Source organism: Ovis canadensis, chromosome 3, assembly GCF_042477335.2.
Source record: "Ovis canadensis isolate MfBH-ARS-UI-01 breed Bighorn chromosome 3, ARS-UI_OviCan_v2, whole genome shotgun sequence".
In the NCBI taxonomy this organism is placed as follows: domain Eukaryota; kingdom Metazoa; phylum Chordata; class Mammalia; order Artiodactyla; family Bovidae; genus Ovis; species Ovis canadensis.
This window is the reverse complement of record NC_091247.1, coordinates 8,286,668-8,309,481: the sequence shown is the minus strand read 5'-3', so window position 1 is coordinate 8,309,481 and position 22,814 is coordinate 8,286,668. Positions and strand designations below refer to the sequence as shown.

The window sequence follows — 22,814 nt, the reverse complement described above, 5'->3', positions numbered from 1 at the left end:
GTCTTGGGCCCTGACTCAGCCCGGTTAGATCCAGACCCCAGGGGAAGGTAGGGCCAAACCCCGGATTCCTGCCGTGCTGCCCTTCCACCAGAGTTTCCACAGCCCACCCACCTTCTTAGTGATGACCTTAACGCAGTCTGTCTCAACTTCCTGCTGAGCCAGAATAAGTGCTCCCTGGTTTGTGCCAGCTCAGAAAAGTTGAGTAATCACCTAGGGTCACCCAAACAGCAAGGGATGACGTCAATTATGTATATATTCCAGGAGCCCACGCTCCAGCCCTGCAGCCTAAGATTTCCTTTTCCTCTCCCTTCCCCCACCAGCCGCCTTTCCTTGTTTTCTCTTATGGCCAATGCAATGGCAGCATTGAGTCACTGAGTGACTTTCCCAGTGTCTGGAATCATCCAGCCTCAGGGACCAGCAATTGGCCCACAAAGCTCCCCCCACCACCACACTGTCACCCCACCCTCAAACTCCGACCGCAGTGAAATAGTTCTTTCTCTCAAATGCCAAGCTCTCTCTTACCCCAGATCTTTGCTGTGTCCTTGGATTGGGACACACCCTCCTCCCTGCATCTGATTCTTCTGGTCTCTGTTTAGAGGTTAGAGCCCCCCTTCCCATCAAATAACTAGATAGGGGCTCCTTCCCTAAGCACCATGGCCCAATGTTGCTTCACGAGGCTTTGTCACACATGTGGCTTTTGTCACTGTCCCCCCCACACACACACACACTGTGAGTTCTTCGGAGGAAGAATCTCTGCATTTTGTTCCATCCCAGGTCCCCATTCCCCCGGCAGAGGGCCTGTCACATAGAAGGTGCTCAATAAATATTTAATGAGTTAAATATTTCCATTTGCAAAATTAGACCACTGAGACACAGAGAGGTTTAGCACCTTTTCCTGGTCACACAGCCAGGCCACAGAGAAGCTCTAGAGGAAGGGATTCCTTGGGCATGGTCGAATTGGACTGGGGGCAGAGGTAGGGCTGAAGTTTCCTGGAGGAGGGAGAAGGAATGATCAGGGGCTATGCAGGCAATTTCCTTCTCTGCTCCAGTCATGTCTGTGTATCCAGGTCCCTCAGACTGACCACCAACCCCTGCTCCCATTTCACAGGTGATTAAAGTGACTCCCAGAGGAGGGCAGAACTTACTCAAGATCAGTAGTGGCCCCCAGTCTAATATTTCCTAGAGCTGAAGCCCCCACCAATGGCCCGCGTCCTCCCACCTGTGCAGGATATAGAGGGGCCACCCCAGAGGGAGGCCAGTGGGTCCTGCTTGAGCCTGGGTTGGGGGCGGGGCGGGTGTTGGGAGGCCTGGGTTCTTGGGCTGGCCTTGCCACTTACCCGTGCATGAGTCCCTTAAAGTCTTTGGGCCTCAGTTTCCCCATCTGGATGACGAAGAGGCTGGACTTGGAGGTTTCAGCTACCCCCTTCCCCAGTGAGGACAGGACTGTGGGAGCTGGTCAACAAGAATACAGCTCCTGAGCTCAAAGGGCATAGTTGAGTCCTGGTTCTCGCATTTATTGCTGAATGATTTTGCTCAGTCCCATCACCCCCTGAGCCTTCATTTCATGGTGTGTAAAAAAGAATAAGCCTTTTTTTCTTTTTTTTTTTGAGGATTAAATAAACTCACGTTAGGGGAGTCCCTGGCACAATCAGGCACAGCATTCCCCAGCAAATGAGTTCATAACATTAGTTAGGGGATGCCGCCCTCTGGAGGCCAACCGCAGGAATGGCAGGCGAGGGTAGCCCGACAAGCTGCCCGGGGCCAGGCTGGAACCCGCGTTCCCGACGTGGTCCCATTTGTCCAGACTGGGAGAGAGAGGCTGGGCGCCGGTCACTCGGTGTGCGCCTCCACCCACTGGCAGAGGCGACGGGCGTAGCAAGCCGGGCTGACGGTTGAGAAGGTCCGGCCTGGGTAGCGCAGCGTCTTCCACAGTTGCTCCAGCCGCTTGCGGAGCCCATAGACCGTGGTGAGGTCCACCAGGCCTAGGAAATAGCGATGCTCCGGCCCGTCCACGATGTGTAGGGCGTTGGGGGAGTCCGGCAGCAGCCGGCGGTTCTGGGCTCCCGACTCCTCAGTGCTCTGCGCCCCTCGTATAGACCTGGGGGCCGACAGAGGGGTAAGGTAACTGTCTCCTCCAAGGACCCCCAGTCAATGGACCCTGTCAGCCCGGGCCAGGCTGCCCCTGGGTCATCCCCACCCCTCCTGTGTGCCCTGGCCTGTGATGTCAGATAAACTGCGAGGCTGAGTGAATTGCAATTGACAGGCTAAAAGCTGAGCTGTACGCTATGCAGCCACCAGTTAGCCGCGTACGGCCCCTGACCGCTTCAATGTGGCCAGTCCCAACTGAGAGGCATGGTTAGCGTAAAATACATACTGAAAAAAAAAGGTAAAAAAATACTGAATTTCCAAGACAGTATGAAAAAAAGAATGTGAGATACAAATGTTTACATTGATTAGATGATGACAGGATCAAAGTTTGGATGTATGAAGTAAGGGTAATATGCTATTAAAATTATTTTTACTTATTTCTCTTTACTTTTTATTAATTTATTAAGATTTTTTTAAGTCTTTATTGAATTTGTTACACTTACTGCTTTTTGTTTTGTTTTTTTGGCCCCAAGGCATGTGGAATCTTAGTTTCCCCACCAGGTATCGAACCTGCACTCCCTAAATTAGAAGGCAAAGTCTTAACCACTGGACTGCCAAGGAAGTCCCTCTTTTTACTCTTTAAAATGAGGCTACTAGAAAATCTAAAACTACCTGTATAGCTAGTATTAACTTTCTACTGGATAGTGCTGATATCTAGCACTTGGGTCACACAGACTCCAGCTCTGCATTAAGTACCACATCACTTTGGGTAAGTCCCATATTTGCGTGGGCTTCCCTGAGGGCCCAAACAGTAAAGAATCTGCCTGCAGTGCAGGAGATACGGGTTCAGTTTCTGGGTCGGGAAGATCCCTTGGAGAAGGAAATGGTAACCCACGCCAGTATCCTTGCCTGGAAAACTTTACGGACAGAGGAGCCAGGCGGGCTGCAGTCCATGGGGTTGCAAAGAGTCAGACACGACTGAGCATGCACACACCACACTGAATTTAGGTATTTCCAGAACTGCTGTTTGGGGTCACCAACCCTGAGAGTTTCAGACTGGCAGAGTTGAAACCTTGCAGGAAAAGGTCCAACCCAAGTTTGCAGATGTGTGTCTTTTTGCCTCAAATTGTATTTCAAATCAGAAGATGCCTTTGGCGGGTCCCCCAGTCCAAGCCAGAGAAGGCTCAATTCCCTAACTTTGTCCTCTTGTGATGGTGCAACTTGGAGAATAGGGGGTCAGGGGGCCGCTAGGGGCTTTATTCCTGCCCTGCCCAGGTCTTGGGGGAAATAAGCCAATCAAAGAACGCGCCCTTCTACCCTAAGCACCAACCAATCCGAACAGAGTGGTCTGGGAGCCTGGACAGAATACTGGAACTTTCTGCAGTGGCAGGGTTAACCTGGGGATGGTAGGTTCTGAATGAGGGGCTGGGAACTGGGTGGAAGCGGGCCTATGGCCATTTACCAGCCAGCTTGGAAAACTTAAATAGAATAACAAAGGTATGCAAAAGTGGGTTTACTCTAGCTTGGATGGGCAGACTTGGGGGAATCTGTATCCCATGGTGGGCATCCCACTACCTGGTCAGGATGTCACAGGTTTTATGGGGAGGCATTACCTTGGGTTGTGCCCAAGACTCACCCATTGGAAGGTCTTCCTCCAAAGGGTGGGGCTGGGGGCTGGGTGAGTGGACATCACTTTACATTTGTCCACCCACCAAATCAATGAACTTATTTCCTTTCTTATTTTCCAAGAAGGGCCTATCTTAATGCCTAAATATTTCTGAAAAGCAAAAGTGAAAGTGTTAGTAGCTCAGTCGTGTCTGACTCTTTGAGACCCCATGGACTGCATGGGGCTACTAGGTTCCTTTGTCCATGGGATTCTCCAAGCAAGAATAGTGGAGTGGGGTGCCACGCCCTTTTCCAGGGGATCTTCCCAGTCCAGGGATTGAATCCAGGTCTCCTGTACTGCAAGCAGATTCTTTACCACCGAATCAGGGCAGCCCTGAGTAATTCTGTTCAACTACAAAAGTGGACGTTGGAGGACTGAAATCCAAGTAACTAACCAAGTACTAACATGAATCCTCAAAAGTCATTCTACAACTTCATTTCCTCCCTCTGAGGCTCAGTCTTCGCATCTCTAAAATGGGAATGAACCCATCCTCTCAAAACCAAAACCTCGTTGTCAGCATGCAAGATTGACTGCACTCAAGAGGAAGGATGGTGCCAGAGGCAATGACTTCAGGGTCCTTGAAGTGGAGTGACCGGGTCAAGGGACAAGGGCTCTTTCTAAGGCAAAAATGAAGTAGGTCTGAAATCTTCAATGACTCCACATTCCCTTCTGGAAAACGGGCAGGTTCTTCAACACCGAAGCCCTCATCCAATTGGATCTCACCTGGTCTTTCCCCTGCTGTGATCCACCTGTGCCCACTAACCCTGCTGGCCAGGCTTTTCCAGCTCTCCACTCCCCTCCTCCGCAACCCCCCCCACACACATGTACACACACAGACTGCACTTTCCAGTCTTTGAACCTTTGCCTGTGTTGTTTCTCCCAACACACCATCCATCTTTTCCATGCTCTCATCACCTCATTCTTGCTGTTGCCTCTGGGGGGCCCACCTGGCTGTGCGGAAGATAAGGCTACTGCCTGGGCCCCTCTCATCCTCATGAAGACGCTGGAAGGCCATCAGGAGGCTGTAATCCAGTACGTTGAGCTCCCGGAGGAAGGCAGTGTCCAATTCCATCTGGCGGAGGAACCAGCTCCGCTGGGGCCCTGCCGGAGCATCAGTGCCCCCACCTGAGTGCTCGTCCAGTGCCGGGCAAGGTGCTGCGGGCTCCACACGCACCTGCCCCGGGAGGGCAGGAGACGTTACTGTCCCAGTTCACAGATGGGCAAGCTCATCTGTAATTTGCCTTGGTCACCTAGCTAGAGAGTCACGGAGCTAGGACTCTCCACTTGAGTCCAGAATCTAGGCTGTTAATGACTCGGGCAGAGGATAGTGCCAAGGACACCCTTCTAACTTCACCCTAAACAGAGGAAGAGCAGGCAGTGACCACCCTATGGCTCACCCAAATTGATGGTCTTGCCCTGAAAGTTGAGGTCTTTCAGCACCAGAACAAGGAGGCTGCCCTCAGGGGCGGGCTCCACCCAACGGCTCACCTCGCAGCCCTTGATGTCATACCTGGAGGTGAGGGGTGGGGGAGACAGAAAGTGAAAGTGAAAGTCGCTCAGTCGTGCCTGAGTCTGTGACCACATGGGCTGTCCATGGAATTCTCCAGGCCAGAATACTGGAGTGGGTAGCCTTTCCCTTCTCCAGGGGACCTTCCCAACCCAGGGATTGAACCCAGGTCTCCCGAATTGCAGGCAGATTCTTTACCAGAATTCCACTTTATACAGACTTGAGACACATGGGAAAGCTCACAAGGTGATACAAGAGCAGCCACTGGGTGACTGTTCAGACTCTCAGCACAACCCCAGTCCATTATCATTCCCTTGTTAGAGACGAAGAAAAAAACCTCAGAGAGGTTTTTAAATTTGCCCAAGACCACACAGTGACTAAAGAGCAGAGCAGGGATTCCAGCTCAGGCCGAACACAAGTCCAGCCTTTCCCCCTACCTGTGCCTGCCTCTTGGCATCTTGTCATCCTTGGGGTATCTGACAGAGTGGGCCCACACTACTCCCAGAACCACAAGGGCCTGTGGGAGGTCTACAGCCCCTGGGGAGCACCGATGTGGAGCTCTGGTGGCAGAGGAGGGGGGACTAGGAGGCTCAGAGGGCCGTGCCCAATCAGAGGCTGTGTTTGAATCCCAGCTTCTAGCGCGGTAGTTATGCAGATTTCCCTTCCTCAATTTCTCATCCACAAAATGGGGATGATAAGGACACCTACCCTTCAGAGATACTCTGGGAAAGAAGATGATGAATGCAAATGACTCAACACAGCACCCACTGCCTCCTGAGCGCTCAAGAGACAGCGGTCATGGGGATCACGGTCTCGGACCCGTCAAGAAATCTTGGGATCCATCTTTCGCTGTCTATCCCATGAGTGTGGGCGCTTCAGGTGGTACATTCTGGGCGGGGCTGGGAGGCCGACTCACCTCTCAGAGATGCGGCCGGCGGGGTAGAAGACGCTCTGCATGACGATGAAGTATTTCTGGGGACGGGAGTAGGGAGTGAGAAGAGACAGGGTCTCACCCTCCCACCGCCCCCTCCGGCCCGGTCCACTCGGCTCGGCCTCACCTACCTTCTTTCCCCGAGCCACCCGCAGACTGTGCACTCCTGGAAGGGGAGAGCGCGTCAGGTGAGGGGCGCAAACTCGGATACGCCCCCCCGGGTCCGTCCTGTCCGGTGCCAGTTTCAGGCCACGCGTCCTCTTCGAGGTCTGCCGCATCCCAAGCCTCCAGGCCGCGCCCCCTGACCCCTCCCTTCCCCAACTTGAGGGTGGTGTCCCGACTTGACCTGTTTCTAGATTTAGCCCCAAATGGGCGGCTCAGACGGTTAAGAATCTGCCTACAATGCAGGAGACTTGGGTTCGAGCCGTGGGTTAGGAAGATCCCCTGGAGAAGGGAACGGCTACACACTCCAGTATTCTTGCCTGGAGAATCCATCCCATGGACAGAGGAGACTGACAGGCTACCCTCCATGGGGTCGCAGAGGGACACTACTGAGCGACTAACAGGCCCGCAAATCTTCCTCCGGTCACTGTCCAATCCCAATCCCGCCCCCTTTGGGCCCCAGCCAGGTCTTGGCCCCGCCCATCGACCCCGCCCCGCTGTACATTGCTGTCTAGGACCCGCCTCCCCACTGGACTTGGCCCCCGCCTCTCTGTTGCCTAGTGCCTTCCATCCTGCTCGGACTCAGGTCCCCCCAGCACCCCCGATCCTAGAACCTTCCCACTCTCCGACCCCTCCCCTTCTCGCCCTCTCTCCTCCCACCTCCCTGTCCCCTGCAGTCCCGGACAGGTCGGACAGGCCGTACCCAGCAACCGTGCGAGCAGTGAGTGCGGGTGTCGCTGCAGGTGATGCACGTAGCGGGGCAGATGGGCGAGCAGCGCCTGCACCTCCCGGCTCCGCAGGGTCTTCAGGAAGAAGCGTTGGTCGTGGCTGAGGGGCGGGAGGGAGAGGTCACTGTCGAGGCCGGTCAGAAGCCGCCTCCTCACCGCCCGTCTGGCCTCCTGTCCCCGCCCCTCTCCATCCGACCGCTATCTGGACCTGACCCAACCTAACCTGGCCATTCTCTCTCTCCTCAATCGCACCCCTCCCCCGAGCCCCCTCCCCCAACACCACTCCCCCTGCCATTCCCCACCCCTGCCACCAGCTCACGACAGAAAGAAGCTGGCCTTGCTCTTGGAGGTGCTGAGGAACTGCAGGTAGGGGCGGCCGGGACCCAGAGCGGCCTGGTAGTCCTCCTCGGCCAGCCCCAGGGAATGCCGCAGTCGGGCGAAGGCGGGGCCAGCCAAGGTGCCCAGCTCGAAGCCCTGCGAGGAGAAAGAACAGCCCCCAAGAGTGTCCCCCGGTGTCCAGGGGTGTGCAGTTGGGCCTCCCGCGGGAGGGTCAGGGTTAAGCACACCCTTTCTGCAAGACCCCGGGGTCAAGCCATCACTCCCACTGCAACTGATGGGGCAACAGAGGAGGAGAGCTGAACACATTCCCTTCCATGCAGCAGTCTTGGGCTTCCTACCTCATGAACCTGGGTCAGGACTTCGGAAAAATCCTCCTCTGTGGGCAGCCCCTGCAGCAAGGAGCAGAGCGGCCCAGGGCAAGTCTCAGCCGGCGCTGCCAGCCCAGGGTCTGGCACCCCGCCTCACCACCCCCACCCCCCCCACCCCTGCCATGTGGTTCCTCCAGCTGCTGGGGACTAATCTGGGTGTGCCTGAGTTGAGCAGGGAGATGGCCAGCCTTCCCAGAGCTAGAGGGAAGAGTGAGCGAGGGCAGGTCCCAGGTGTGTCTTATTCCTGCTGAGTCCCCCACAGCAGTCTCTGAGCTAGAGCCTGGCACATGTGCCCAGACACACGCTGGCCAAAGTGTCCCCAGATGCCCTCCCGGTAAAAGGGGGTGGCCTTGAAGTCTAGGGACCTGCCTGACTGAGCCTGGGAGGAGAAGGATCAGGGAAAACTCCCTGGAGGAGGTGCCCCTAAGGTGGAATGTGAGGGTAGTGAAGACGGGGAGCAAGGTGCTTACAGCAGGGGGAACAGCAGTGATGGCCACTGGGAAGAGGAGAGGCCGAGACTGAAGAGAATAAGGGAGGGGTGGACTAAGAATGAGGCTGGACAGATGGCCCTTGAGCTTGAGCCAGCAGGATGCTGAGGCCATGCTGAGAATTGGGGAACCCTGCAAGATTTTCAGCAGGTGATGAGATTTAGAGGACTCCTGCATCTCCTTGGACCTCCAGGTCCCTGTGCTAGGACGGGGTCACACTGCACATGTGTGCACACACACAAACGACACACATGCTCACCCGGGGCTGTCCAGCTGCTGAGCTTGCAGTGGGCGACCCTTTCTGCTGAGCCAGCCTGGCCCTAGCCAGAGCTCTGGGGAGGATGGGCAGAGCTGGTAGGGTGGGGGTGGGGTCCCTTCTCAACCGCACACCCTGGTGGAAAGGGAGGACCTCAGAGACCAAGGTGTACAATCCGTCCCACCCATTATACAGATGGAGACACTGAGGCCTAAAGAGAGGCAGATACCCACCTAGATCACACATCCACCACATGGGTTCAAGGGCTTCCTCACACCCTCAACACACCTTGGGCTTTCTGGCTTCCTGGCCTCAGCCCAGAAATGTCCCTCCTTCCCTGCACCGAGTCCCGGCCTTCCTGCCCTTCTATCTGGCCTGCTCTGATCTCCAGCCCTACATTATTAGCAGGACGGGGCGTCAGCCTGGTCTCGCTGTTAGTGGAGGTGCACAGAACCAGCCACTCACCGCGGGTGGGTGGTCCCTGGACACTTGAGTGGCAGCCCACAGTCCCGCCTGCATCAGGCACATCAGCTGGTGCAGCTCGTGCCCCGGGCCAATTTCAAACAGCCCCAGACGACACTGCTTGTCTCGGAGACGCCAGAGGAGGCCACGGTGGCCAGAGCTTGAAGCAGCTGCTCTGCGTCCAGCCTCTGGGGAGGGGGCCAGGATCTGGGGTGGGAGGCACCAGAAGCAGTCAGCACGGGGCAGCCAGCACCCCACGGGAGAAAGACCCTGGTCTGAGTCCCACATCATTGTTTGTCAGCTCTCTCATCTCTCTCTGCCTCAGTTCCCTTAGTTGTAAAATGCAGGAAAGGCTGGTACCCACCTCACGGCGTGTTGTGAGAAGACCGTGCCTGGCATTCAGTCAGCACTCATAGTGATGGTTCTTACTATCAGCGGGTAGAGCATTCGTCCCGCAGCCTCTCACTAGCTGTGTAACCTTAGGTAAATCACCTAACCTTTCTGCACCTCGCTTTCTAGTCTGTAAACTGAGAACTACAGTAACTCCTTCGTGGCTGGTATTAACTGTGGTTACTGTTGAGTCTGAGCACCGTGCACAGGATCTCCTTATAGTAGGAGCTGTGATGTCAGTGATTGAGTCATCTATTCTACTCGTCTAAGCCGAATTCCTCCAGTCCGGCGCGGCAGGTCTCCACGAAGCTGAGGTCACAGCTTCTGACCCATCCTCAGTCGGCACCCACCATGAGCCCAGCCCTAGCTGAGAGCTTGACCTAACCGCCCTATGAAGGAAACGCTTTTATTATTGTCCCCACTTTACAATGAAGAAACCAAGCAAGTTCTCGTGGAAAACCCGCTGGACTCCCCACTTCAGACCAGCAGCCCCATGTGGGGCGTGTCCCAGTCCCGCCCAAGCGCAGGACCCCTTCTGGGTTTGGATAGGGATGCGTCCGCCCCTTACAGGGCGGGGAGACCCGGCCCCTGCTCTCCAACCCTTTCCTTTCCTGTCCTCTCTCGGGTCTGCACCTACCTCGCGGGGCCCCGGGCTCGGCGCGGCCATCGCCCCCGCAGCAGCTTCCCGGGCTCCGGCCGCGTTCCCAGCTGCTGGGTAGCCCCGCAGCAGGAGCCGGGCCCCGCCCCTGCCTCTGGATCGACCAATCGAGCGGTGCCGGTCACGGCTGCACCCAATCCGAAAGGGGGCCCCGGGGCTCGCCTGCGGGTCCCGCCTCCGGGGCTGCAGCACCCTTCGGACAGCGGTCCAGGCGGGGCGGGGCCGTCGCGTGTTGGTTAGGGTCTCTGCGGCGTGAAGACCCCCACCCCCCGTTCCCTTCCGAGTGTGGGAGACTCAGATCTCCGGGAGTTCGGGAGGCCGGTAACCTAAATCCAGTCCCGCCCACCCACTCTGGCATGAAAATCCCACAGACCGTATTTCGGGTAAGGAAACAGGTTCAGTAAGAGAAGTGACTACGTCCAGGTCACACAGGAAGTCAGGGGTATGTATTCATTCAACACTTATTTTGAACACTCACTATGGGCCAGGAGCAGTGTAGGCCGGGGTGTGTGGTGGGGGGGAGGGGGCGGGGGCGCTGGGGAGGGCGGATTTTAGGGTGAGAGGAACACAGCTGCCTGCGTGAGCTTTAAAAGCATAAATCGGATGATGTCACTGTCGGGCCCAAAGCCTCCAGTGGCTTCCCAAGGCACTGAAACAGTCCAAACCTCCCAGTACGGCCCAGGCCCATCTGCCTACTCTTAAGACTCCTCTCAACTCACTCTCCCTGCACCCTGCACAGGGACTCTGGACCCTCTTTCAAATCTCCAGGCTTTTGCAGGTGCTGCTCCTTCTGCCTGAAGTAGGCCCCCCCACTCCACACACACACCTGATTTGCTTTATTCCTTATCACCTTGCCTTACTCTTAGTGTCCCCTCCCCTCAGTCATGATCACATCACTTTTATTCTTCATCATGCTTAACACTGTCAGAGACTGTCTTGTTCATTTATTTATTACATCCCCCTCTCCCCCACCCAGAGTGCAAGGAGGGCAACCTCCTTTCCTGGCTCAGTTGCTGGCACAAACTGGTGTTTGAGAAACTGGTATATGCTGAACCAGTGCAAGTAGGATGTACACAGAACCTCAGTGACTCCCAGGAAATGAAAGGCCAGTATGGCTGGAGGAGAGTTCAGAAGGGAGCATGGAGGCTCTTGTCAGCCATGGGAGGAGAGGGATGGGAACCCAGAGAAGCAATGTGTGAGAAAGATGCTCAGGAAAAGTAAAAAAGAAACTCAGATGTTTTCCAAAGGTCACTGGTTGTCATGCAGCTGGATTGTGGGGGAGTGGGGAGAGAAGTGAGGACACTTTTGGTGATTTAGGGCAGAGGATGGTGGCTTTGCATCAGGAAGGTGCCTGGGGTGGGGGAAGAAATGGCAAGAATTGATAGGATTTGGGTCTGGTGGATGTGGGGTGGAAGAGGAAAGCCACTGTCTGTGACATCGATGGGGATGTCAGGTGGGCAGCTGGCACACATGCAACACCTTTAGGCTCAGGAGAAAGCTGGGCTGGAAGCAAACCCGGTTGAGGATAAGGTCACCCCTAAGAGTGTGGGGTGAAAAGGCCTGTGACTGAGTCCTGAGAAACCTACCCCCTCACAGCAGGAGAGAAGCATGAATGTGAGAGAGGAGAATTCACCCAGGGGTGGGGGGGTGCAGAATGTCACTGGCCAAATGTGGCAGATAAGGAACATGCCTCTGATGTAAAGACTGGACATCACTGGTGGTCTGAGTGCAGCCCTCCTGAAAAGCTGCCAAGCACAGTGGGAGGAGAGGAAAAGCAGGGGGCAGAGGTGGATACCCTTTGGGGAAATTTGGTTGTGAAGAGACAGGGAGAGACCTAGAGGGAGTTAAGGGGTTGATGGAGGGTCCCTTATATGGAGCCTGCAACACATTAACACTGGAGGACCATGTTGAGAGGCAGAGGCTGTTCCCCTGAGAGAGATCATCAGATAGCAGGCTCTTGCCACAGAGGTGGGAGAGGACAGGACCCAGAGTCCAGGAGGGCAGCTCCGCCTGGACTGGAGGATGGAGAGGGGAACAGGTTAAGGACAGGGCAGGTGTGCCTGCAGTTGGGCTCTTTCCTCTGATGAGGCAGGCGGGACACCTCTGCTAACTGGAGGGAGAATGAGTGCCCAAGGAAGTGAGGGGTGGAGGCTCACACTGTGAATGGAAGAGCTGGCTGCCCAGAGGGGCATGGTGGGATTGCCAGGGGCTCGAGCTGAGGCCTGGACCAGTCAACCGGAACACAGTGGAAACAGCCCTGCTGTGGCTCACAGCGGCCCTCTGCTCAGAGCCACACTAAGTTGGGCTGCTGGGTACCAGACAGATGATGGGCTTGGACTTTTAGGGGTCTGAGGGTCCTTAATATACCAGTGCCCACTGGCTGGGCTGGCACAGGAGAGGCGAGGTAGAGGCTGATGTGACGTCTGGCAGACCGCCATGCCTCCAGACTCCCCCGCTGTGAGCTGCACCAGGCCAGATCCACATCGGTCCTGGCCCCTGCACTGTCCTGTGTCCAGCACAGGGATAATCCAGGAGGTACCCCACAGACCAGTGTCTCCTGATCTGAGACCAATGCAAAGGCCAGCTCCCAGCCCCTGAGCTCCTCAGGTCAGGGACGGCACTGAGACAAAGACAACGATGTTTATTGTTCAGCTCTCCCATCAGGCCAGCCCTGAGGCTGGGGGGCTGGGCCTCCCTCTAGGCTCTCCAGGTCCAGAGATCCTTGTGGGGTCTGGGGCTATGTCAGACCTGGGAAGGCTGCCTCTGTGGAGGAGCAGGACATGCGGGAAGAGGTCACATGACGCCCCAGAACCTGCCAAGTCCAACCATCATGTGACAAGAAGGAAACTGAGGCAAGTGTAGAACCCAGCGGGAAAAATGATAGGGAGTCTCAAGGTGAGGTGTGTGTGTATGTGGAGAGGGACCAGCACCTTGCAGGTCCTGAGCCAGAAGGGGGGTGAGATGGAGACTTCCAGGTACTTCTCCTCCCTGGCTTCTGGAAGGAGCAGGGGCCCTGGTCAGCCAGGGGTGAGTCCTGAACAGCTTCTATCCCACAGGGGTGTCTGCAGGGCAATCAAGCTTGAGGGGGTCTCAGTGCCTGGATGGGTCCTGTGGGCACCCCCACTGGGTCTGCCCTGGAGAAGAAGCAGAGATGGAGCCAGCAGCCTCATTCCTGCTGGGCCTTCACTGAGCCTTTTTGGTATCCTTCTGGTTCCTCAGCATCACGTAGGTGATGAATATACCTGGAATACACAGACCAAAAAAGGCAGCTAAGATCCTGGCTCAGGACTGCTTGGGGGTCAGAAAGTGAAGTGGAAGTCGCTCGGTTGTGTCCAACTCTTTGTGACCCCATGGGCTACACAGTCCATGGAATTCTCCAGGCCAGAATACTGGAGTGCTTCTCCAGGGGATCTTCTGAACCCAGGGATCGAACCCAGGTCTCCCACACTGCAGGTGGATTCTTTACCAGCTGAGTCACAAGGGGAGACCGGGGAGGCCAGAGCAGGACCCAAGCATGGCAGTGACCTACACAGGGGGCCAACCAGCTACCTAACCACCCTCCAGGCCACGCCCTGGAGGCCATTCCCCTAATCATTCATCAAGCTACACTTCTGCCTGCACTCATTCAACAAACATCAGCTGAGTGACTACCAAAGGCAATCTGCTGAGTTTAGTGTTTCTGATTCTACAGGGAATAAGATCCACCCAACTATCTATCTACTCACCCGACCACCTGTCCATCTACCTAACCACCTACCCACTCAGCATCCATCATCCACCCACCCCATCATCCAGACAGCTAATTGTTGATTTATCCAAACCACTTTCTTGAGCACCAACTCAGTGCCACAGCTTGTGCTTGAGGTGAGGGCATAGTAATGATAAAGCCATAGTCCCTGCCCCTGTAAGGCCCACACGCTAGACCCTGGGAGACAGAGAGATGCAGGAATCATGAACCAGGGTGACAAGGGGGTGAGAGGTGATGGAGGTGTGAGCAGAGTGGTGGTGGTGGTGGTGGTGGAGGGAGCAAGAAAGAGGGAGACATCCCATTAGACTCCAGTGAGCCTGAGGCATTGGGAAGACTGACTTAAGCCCTGAAGGATGAACAGGGAAACCCCAGGACGTGAGCTGAGGGTAAGGAGCCTCAAGCAGATGTACAGTGAGTGATGAAGTGTAGCAGCATGTCTGGGGTTGGGAGGGGGTCATGGGGTCCCCAAGACACCCTGTCCAGGGTTGGGGGAACTTACCCACAAACAGGAGCAGCAGGAGGCCAGCAGCCAGTGGGATAGCAATGGCATAGGCTCGGGGCAGGAAATACTTGTGGATGACATGCTGACTGTCGATGAATGGCTGGCATCAAAGGCAGAGCTCTAGTGAGTGTTCCTCGCTCTGCTCAGCTCCCCTGGTCCAAACAGCCCTCCTCCTCCATCTCAGGGGTTGACCCCATCAAAGCACTGCATTCGCTTTTCTCTAAGAGGATAGCACTCCGGGTGCCTTGGTTTGTTCCCTTCCTTCAGTTATCTAATGGTTGTGTACTGGGCACCTGACTGGTGCTCGCCCGAAGTTGGGGCTAGGGAGCTGGCAGGGAACAGAAGACAAAGGACTTGCCCTAAGGCCCTCACAGCTTAGCAGGGACAAAGAGGACATGAAGAATCCACGAGTGATTCCCAACCAGGACTCCAAGGTTTTCTTTACTAACATTTTTCTCCAAAGGATACCGACTTCTGCAAGATTTTGTCCTCCAAACAAACACTGCACTTTTAAAGCAGTAACCAAAAAAAATTTCCCACGGGGAAAAAAAAAATGCTAAACACTCTTACAAAATCCACTGGGACTGTCATGCCCAAGCGCCCGCAGGATAACCAGAAGGACTAGAACTCCCATCAAAAGCAAACAAATCAAGGAAAGGACTTCGCAGTGGAGTGGTTAAGGATTCCACCCTGAGCCTTCCCCTTGAGCTTCTGCTTCCTCGTCTATAACATAGGGACACCTGTTACCATCTTTCTCATAGTGCTGTCCTGGAGCTTTCATGAGATATGCAGTGACAACACCTAGCACAGTGCCTGCTAAAATGATGTGAGGAGTTAGCTTCAAGATCCAGGGATGGGAGCTAAGAGAGGGCGGGAAAGCACACATACCAAGAGAATTACCCAGGCGGTGTAATAAGTGAAGATGATCAGGCTAAGGGCGACGAGGCCGAGTCCCACCACCTGGTCTGTTCCCGTGGCCTGCAGAAAAGGGAGGATTCAACTGAGGAAAAGATCCTCCATTTAGGAAGGAGGCGGGAGTCGCTGCGGCCCGATCACGTCCATTTACTCAGCTGACATATGTGACGTGGCTGACTGGGTATCTTTTCTAGGTCGGGAGAGAGAGTACCGGGCCAAAGTCTATCACTCGTACGGTGAGACGGCGGGAGAACGATACCGGCTCCGAGTGCTCAAGCCCCAGCTCCCGAGCAGACCCAGGACCCCACCCTCCGGACGCCCCCATTGCCGACTTTTGGCCTCACGCTCACCATTTCCCCAGCGCTTCAGGCACCGGAGACGCAAGCCCCATCCGGTTCCGGATCGGGCCCTTCCGGCCTTGGGCCGCGGGGCACGCCGGGAGTCGCAGTCCTCAAGCTGGCCCAGGACCACGTCGCCGGAGACGGGCGGGCACCGCCTCCTCTTTGCATGTCGGGAAATGTAGTTTCTCGAGGACATTCTGTGACGCGTTCCCGAATCTCTCGGCAGTGAGACCGAATTGAGGAACTGAGACTGGCTTGGCACTTGTGGGCTCGGTCCTGTCGAACTCGCCCGAGAGAAAAAAAAAAAAAGCCCATCTCTCAATATCCCAGGGTCCTAAAGCCAGAACAGGATGGGGGTGAGTGGTCAGAAGTCCCGTGTTTCAGGTGGGGAAAAGGAGGCTCAAGAGAGAGGCGAGAACTTTTCAGATCACAGTCTGAGTCAGTGGTGTATAGCAGACTCCAGCAACCGAGGGCGCTACTTCCTGGTCCCGAGGCCCGAACGTGTCTGTTGAGGGTAAGGTAAAGAAAAAGTTCAAGGACCGGCCTAGGGTGGGAGGAGAGGGAGAAGCCGGAATCCCTTCCCCAACTGCATCACCAAGAAGACGCTTGTCATTGCGTTTCTGTTTTTTAAATTTTATTAATTTTTGGCTGCGCTGGGTCTTCGTTACTGCGAGGGCTTTTCTCTAGTCGCCGTACAGAGCCTTTTATTGCCGTAGCTTCTTCGTTGCAGAGCACGGGCTCGGGCACGCGGGCTTCAGTCGCTGCGGCTTGCAGGTCCTATGAGCACAGACTCTACTTGTGGTGCACAGGACTTAGCTGCTCCGCAGCATGTGGGGGCTTCCTGGATCGGGGATCCAACCGTGTCTCCTGCACTGGCAGGTGGACTCTTTACCAGTGAGCCACCAGGGAAGCCCCATCATTGCGTTTTAATTACCTTATTTACTAGTTGACCTGGCCCACTTGACTGTGAGCCCCCTGAGGAAAGGGTCTGTATCCCGTGTCCAGAATGAAGCCTGACACAACTGGGAGCTTTGAATCAGTCAACCAGCTTTAAGATTTTGGTGACTTCTGCAGTGCTACAGACCCCACTCCAGTACTCTTGCCCAGAAAATCTCATGGACAGAGGAGCCTGGTAGGCTGCAGTCCATGGGGTCTCGAAGAGTCGGGCACGACTGAGCAACTTCGCTTTCACTTTTCGCTTTCATGCATTGGAGAAGGAAATGGCAACCCACTTCAGTGTTCTTGCCTGGAGAATCCCAGGGATGGGGGAGCCTGGTCGGCTGCCATCTATGGGGTCGCACAGAGTCGACACAACTGAAGCGACTTAGCAGCAGCAGCAGCAGCAGTGCTGTGGAGAATAGCCTCTGGCGATTCCCCTCCCTGTGCTGTCTTCACCTGGAGGGGAGGGGGGCAGGGGCATGCAAAGATGGGGTCTGAACCAGGCATGGCTTGCTCCTGCTGGCAGCATCTGTTTCCTTGGGTTGTCTGAGCCCATTGCAAAGCTGAGAGGAACATTTCCCCCCCATCATTTATTTTATATACTGATTTTTCACTTCGCATGGAAAAAAAAAAAAGTAAAAGTTGTGCTTAGTCGTGTCTGACTCCGCAACCTCATGGACTGGTTCCAGAGAGTGAAAGGAGTCGGTCAAGGCTGTATATTGTCACCCTGCTTATTTAACTTATATGCAGAGTACATCATGAGAAAGGCTGGGCTGGATGAAGCACAGGCTGGAATCAAGATTCCTGGGAAAAACCTCAGATATGCAGATGACACCACCCTTACTGCAGAAAGCAAAGAACTAAGGAGCCTCTTGATGAAAGAGGAGAGTGAAAAAGTTGGCTTAAAACTCAACATTCAGAAAACGAAGATCATGGCATCTGTTCCCATCACTTCATGGGAAATAGATGGGGAAACAGTGGAAACAGTGACAGACTTTTTTGGGGCTCCAGAATCACTGCAGATGGTGACTGCAGCCATGAAATTAAAAGACACTTACTCCTTGGAAAGAAAGTTATGACCAACCTAGACAGCATATTAAAAAGCAGAGACATTACTTTGCCAACAAAGGTCCGTCTGGTCAAAGCTACAGTTTTTCCAGTAGTCATGTATGCATGTGAGAGTTGGACTATGAAGAAAGCTGAGCGCCAAAGAATTGATGCTTTTGAAGTGTGGCGTTGGAGAAGACTCTTGAGAGTCCCTTGGACTGCAAGGAGATCCAACCAGTCCATCCTAAAGGAATTCAGTCCTGAATATTCAGTGAAAGGACTGATGCTGAAGCTGAAACTCCAATACTTTGGCCACCTGATGCGAAGAACTGATTCATTAGAAAAGACCTTGATGCTGGGAATGATTGAAGGCAGAAGGGGACGACAGAGGATGAGACGGTTGGATGGCATCAACGACTCAATGGACATGAGTTTGAGTAACTCCGGGAGTTGGCAATGGACAGGGAGGTGTCTGGTGTGCTGCAGTCCGTGGGGTCGCAGAGTCGGACACGACTGAGCGACTGAACTAAACTGGACTGTAGCCCACCAGGCTCCTCTGTCAATGGAATTCTCCAGGCAAGAATACTGGAGTGGCTAGCCATTCGCTTCTCCAGAGGATCTTCCTGACCCAGGGATTGAACAGCTTCTTACCGTCTGAGCCACCAGGAAAGCCCACTGAGCATTACTGTGCTCCAAAGGAGCAAACTGTTTTGGACCTTACAGCCCAGTTCCTTCCGTCTCAGAATTGGGGCTCAGCCAGGAGCCAACTCATCCCTCCCCACGTGTGCACAGAACCAAGGGGCTGAGAATCAGCCTCCAGGGTTTTCTGGGGTGTGAGCAGGCATCAGCACTGAAAATGGGCAAGGATAATGCAGTGCTGGGGCCAGGATGAGGCCTGGTAGTCTGGTCCCTTCTGGCTTGTCCAGAGCCCTGAGGATTCCTGCCATTTCTGAGCTCATGAAAGGCCCAGGGTGACTTGCCTTTCCCAAGAGCTTGGCGGCCATGACAACTCTTCAGGAACTTGAGTCAAGGGCAGGGAGTGAGGTGGTCCAAGCCTGGAGAGAGTGCTGGCCTGTGGCTTTGGGGAGGCTGGGGAAACTCTTAGCATCTTTCAGGGGCGGGGTCAGGCTCCCTAGGGAGGGCTGTATACCCACCTCCTAATTTGATCCACAACCCCATTTGCAGCTGAGAAAGCTGAGGCACAGGCAGTCATCGATCCTCAGGCGTACTTGTTAGAGGCCACCCGACTCTGGGGAGGTTAGAACTTGGGCTCTGAGGTCAGAGCTGCCACCTTGTGTGAGGTTGGCAAGAAACTGTCCTTTCTGGGCCTATGTTTCCTCCCAATGAATGTGTAGTAGTAACAGTGATAATAATTATAATGACTGCAGCCAGGACAACCAAGAACCCTGGCCACCGACGTCTCTCCCACCCCGTGTCATCTCTCTCCCTTCTGGTGCCATCTGTGACCTGGGATTCAACTCAGTAAAACAAGCAAGAACCAACATGCCATAACAAAATCTGCAACATTTAATCCCCACCCCCCCCCAACCAAGACACTGACACTAGGCTGATTTCCCCTTACAATGTTATTTTCTACAATAGAAGCTGGGACGGAGATACAAACACAGCCCACTGAATCAGGGGGTGGTGGCGGTAACATTCTGTTGGAAACGAGGGGTGCTAAAAAAAAAAGGCCTCCCCTCCCCCCATCTCCCTGCTCACCTCCCCAAAGAGAGGAGACCACGGCATTCTGCATCTTGGCGGATCATGCCATGTGGTCGGTTTGTGGGGTGACCAGAAAAAAAAAAAAACCTAAAAATATTGTAGACCTTTCTTTAAATCTCCTAGTAAAAACGTTAAACTGTCTTTCAAGAAGATTCCAAACTGGCATTGCATAGACCACTTCCTTTCCAAAAATATCTCTAATATATTCTGTCTCTTTCTAAATATAGGATTTTTAGTTCAGAGCTGTGGGCACCTAATGGGAATTCACTGAGCTTGAGGGGACCAGAGGGTCGAAGAAAGGGCTCCCACGTGGGAATGAGGCTGGGGCTCCGGGGCTCCAGGCCTCCAGCTCCAGCCAGCATTGATTTGGTTGTGGCTGAATTCTGTTAGTCCAGTTACCCTGGCCCAGGGCCTGGCATGGGAAGGTATGGCAGGCTCTGTCTCCTTCTGGGGTGACTGTCAAATTCAGACCTCGCCTACGGTGGGGCTGGGTTCCTGGTATGGGGAATTCTCCCCAACAGCACCAAAACCAGCTATCTTATGCCTGAAGCCCCCAGAATGTTGACTCAGACCTAAAAACACCCTGAATACATTGCCTCACTGGGCTGAGGTCGTGCACATACAGAAGGGAAGGACAGCGTTCCCCATCTTCTAGGGATCACTTCAACTGTAGACAGTGCGACCAGCTCCCTTTTAAAGTGCCAGGTGTCTGTGGGGCAGGAAGGGACCTGCAGAGCTGACCAGAGCCTTCCCCAGCCAGGGCAAACGCTCCATCCTGCCTCAGCAGGCACCTTCTCACATTCATTTTCTAAAAGGGTTAGGGCATTAAAAACAACAACAGAAATCCTAGAAATGCTCTGGTCCCAATGCCAGGAGGTTCCAAGACCAAGTCCAATTCTTGCCAATGGGGCAGAAGGCAAGGACCCCTCCCAGCCTGGGGAGGGCACCCCCACCCCCCACCCCAGATCCCCAGCCCTGCTGGGACCCAGCCAGCGGGTACGGGGAGAACAGAAGCACCTCCCCTCGCCTGGGGGAGGAGAAAATACCAAACCGTGAACTCTTAAAAAAAGAAAATGAAAGGAAGGAAAGAAAAAAGAAAAAGAAAAAAAACAATCAGGAAAGAAAAGGAAAAAGGTATGGGGCTACGTAAACACCAGCCTGCTGGGTTTATACAAAATGAGTGGAAGTTAGAGTGTCGGGGAGTCTGTCCAGGGACCGGCGGGCAGCCAGAACCCACCTTCAAGCAAGTAACAGGACAAGGCCAGGGGAAAGTGCTGAGAGCAGAGGGTATAGCAAGGGGTAGGGGCAGGGGCAGGGCCAGACTGCTCCCCACTGGGAAACCCCCTTAATGGATGCCCCCCACCCCCGCCACCCTCTCCTTTGCCCAGAGAGGGCATGTTTTCAGAGGTTGGCTGAGGCTATTCTGGCCAGGAAGCCAGCTCCGGGCCAGTCCAGCTATAGCCCATCTGCCTCTCCAGCATCGGCCCCGGCCTGGGCCAGCTGAGCCTGAGGGGAGAGAAAGGGCGCTTGGCTTGGCAAACCCAGCCCAGCCGGGCTGCTGACCTCCAGGGCCTTGGGAGGCACCTTTCCTGGCTTCCTTAACGGACGCCAGCTGCCCAGGACCCAGCCCCGGGCAGAGGGGAACCGAAGCTCAGGCTCAGACCTTTCTCAGCAGGGGGCTCAGGCCTGAGCTGGAGCCAACCGGAGAGAGCAGGGAGGGGCAGGGGCGGTGCCACGTTCCAGCCGGGCTGCAAGGGCAGGGCTGCTGACTGCACAGCAGGCAGGGCCCAGGGATCCTTGGGAAGGGCTCAGTGGACGGGCAGGCGAGGGCCAGCGTGCTGTGCTGGAGACAAGCGTGTGCAAAGTGCAGGCTGCCGGGGCAGCAGAACATTCGCTGCGGGGGAGGGGGGTCTCAATCCAGAGCGCGGGTGGGGTTTGAGGTCTTGGTTTCCCGGAGGAGGCCGCCAGCAGGTCCCCCGGGACGCAGAGGAGTGACAGCTGAAGCACTAAGCAGTCAGAGGGCTGTGGTGGCAGGATTCGGGGGGTGAAGTGCCCCGCCAAGGACAAGGGGGCAATGGAGCGAGGCCCTGCCAGGGCTGAGCCAGCGCTCCTGGAGTGAACGGGGACACAGGACAAGAGGCCCCTCGGCCACCAGCCTCCCTGCATGTGCAGGAACTACTGAATGTCCTCGCCGAGGGCCCAGGTGGGTCTCAGAGGGGCAGTGCCCACCATGGGTCTCTGCCCACCTGTTTCACGGGCCCATGTGTCCTGCTCCCTAGTGGTTCAGAGGAGAATATTCACAGTGGTGCCCGGGGCCCTTGCGGGCCATGAGCGTCCCAGCATAAATGGGAGGTCAGTGGAATGATGCTTTGGGGCTGGAGTGCATGGAGGAGGCACAGATGAGAGGCAGCACGGATGGTGATCCCAAGGGGAAGGTCCCTTGTGGAATGACGCGGGTCTGGACGTCCGTGAAGGCAGGGCCCTTCTCCAGCCGGGGCACCTGCTCCTCAATGGCTTTCAATCACGACTGGCTCGTAGACCCCAGAGGAGACCCTGTGGGGAGAAACAGGTCAGCCTGTCCTCCCTGATGGTCCTCTGGGCCAGCCCTGGGAGGTACTTCGCAAGCACTGTTAACTGGCCCCATTTTGCAGAGAGAAACTGAGTCTCAGAGAAGTTGAGTCACCTGCCCAGGGTAACACAGATGTTATGTACCTGAGCCTGTGGGATCACAGAGCTTGCACAGACCATGCCCAAGCCCCCCTGGGTACCAGCAGCTCACATGCTGGGGTGTGCTGTGCCCATCCTCACAGCAATTCAGGCAGAGAGGATCTGCAGCCAGCCCCACTTGACAGATAAAGAAACTGAAGTTCAGAGAGAGTACAGGGCTTGCCAAAAGTGCAGCAGAAGGTCGGGAAGCTTGATCAGCTCTTCTCCCAACCAAGGCCAGGCCCACCGGAAGGGCTGTAGTCATTCGGGGCGCAGTATACAGCTCTGCAGTAACCTTGCTCAATCTCAGTTTCCTCATCCTCAGAGGGGGCTGGAGAGGGGTGTCACAAAGCCCCAAGAAGTGCCCTCTGTTTTCTTTTTGCCCACCCCACTAAGGGCAGCCTAGGCCACACAAAGATGGCAGTTGCAATTTTGAGCCTCCGCCAGCAGAGGTCAGCAGAGCAACACCAGAGGGCAGGTCTGAGGCCCCAGTGTGGCCCAGCTAAGCCTCCTACTGCTCTGGCCCTAGATGTTAAATGGGCACTTTCCCATCTGGCCCACAAGAACCAGGAGTAGAGGCTTCAGCACAGCCCTGCAGGTGATAAGCTCCTCCACTCATTCATTCAGTGAGCCAGGCACACACAGACCAGCATGCTGTAAATGAATGATTTAGAGGATACTCTATATACTGGCAGAGTTCAAGCCACAAGTTTGATCCTCACATCTGCTTACCTCTGAACATCATGAAGCAAAAATCTATGTTGCTCACTGCCGTATCCCCAGCACCTAGCTCAGAATCATGGAACGTAGCTGGTGCACAGTAACTATTCATTTAATAGATACATGAG

General features: G+C 55.1%; 3 protein-coding genes across 10 annotated transcripts in view; all 3 read right to left on the bottom strand.

Annotated features, from left to right (window-relative positions):
- Positions 1-1,493: 1,493 nt before the first annotated feature.
- Positions 1,494-10,331, bottom strand: PIP5KL1 (phosphatidylinositol-4-phosphate 5-kinase like 1). 7 transcript variants are annotated; one of them, XM_069580108.1, is made up of 11 exons: positions 10,023-10,331; positions 8,999-9,202; positions 8,537-8,668; positions 7,760-7,810; positions 7,402-7,556; positions 7,058-7,182; positions 6,324-6,358; positions 6,178-6,233; positions 5,152-5,264; positions 4,702-4,855; positions 1,494-2,098 (listed from the first exon to the last, which is right to left on the bottom strand). In XM_069580108.1, exons 1-11 carry the CDS (start codon positions 10,050-10,052, stop codon positions 1,831-1,833), a joined length of 1,323 nt encoding a protein of 440 aa, XP_069436209.1. In that variant the 5' UTR covers positions 10,053-10,331; the 3' UTR covers positions 1,494-1,830. The 7 variants fall into 7 exon arrangements, with proteins under 7 accessions (XP_069436209.1, XP_069436211.1, XP_069436207.1 ...); XM_069580110.1 differs by lacking the exons at positions 8,537-8,668; positions 8,999-9,202 and adding an exon at positions 9,360-9,774 and having other exon boundaries at positions 10,023-10,116; XM_069580106.1 differs by lacking the exon at positions 8,537-8,668 and having other exon boundaries at positions 10,023-10,114.
- Positions 10,332-10,972: 641 nt separating this feature from the next.
- DPM2 (dolichyl-phosphate mannosyltransferase subunit 2, regulatory) lies at positions 10,973-18,881 on the bottom strand. The gene is made up of 4 exons (XM_069580114.1): positions 15,559-18,881; positions 15,182-15,271; positions 14,291-14,393; positions 10,973-13,285 (listed from the first exon to the last, which is right to left on the bottom strand). The coding sequence occupies exons 1-4, from the start codon at positions 15,559-15,561 to the stop codon at positions 13,227-13,229; spliced, it is 255 nt and encodes an 84-aa protein (XP_069436215.1). The 5' UTR covers positions 15,562-18,881; the 3' UTR covers positions 10,973-13,226.
- A 158-nt stretch (positions 18,882-19,039) lies between these two features.
- EEIG1 (estrogen-induced osteoclastogenesis regulator 1) overlaps positions 19,040-22,814 on the bottom strand; it is a 36,205-nt gene continuing 32,430 nt past the window's right edge. For both annotated transcript variants that reach the window (XM_069580111.1, XM_069580113.1), the window contains exon 11: positions 19,040-21,813. In XM_069580111.1, coding sequence (XP_069436212.1) covers positions 21,768-21,813 — 46 coding nt within the window. In that variant the 3' untranslated portion in view covers positions 19,040-21,767. The remainder of the gene's footprint in view (positions 21,814-22,814) is intronic.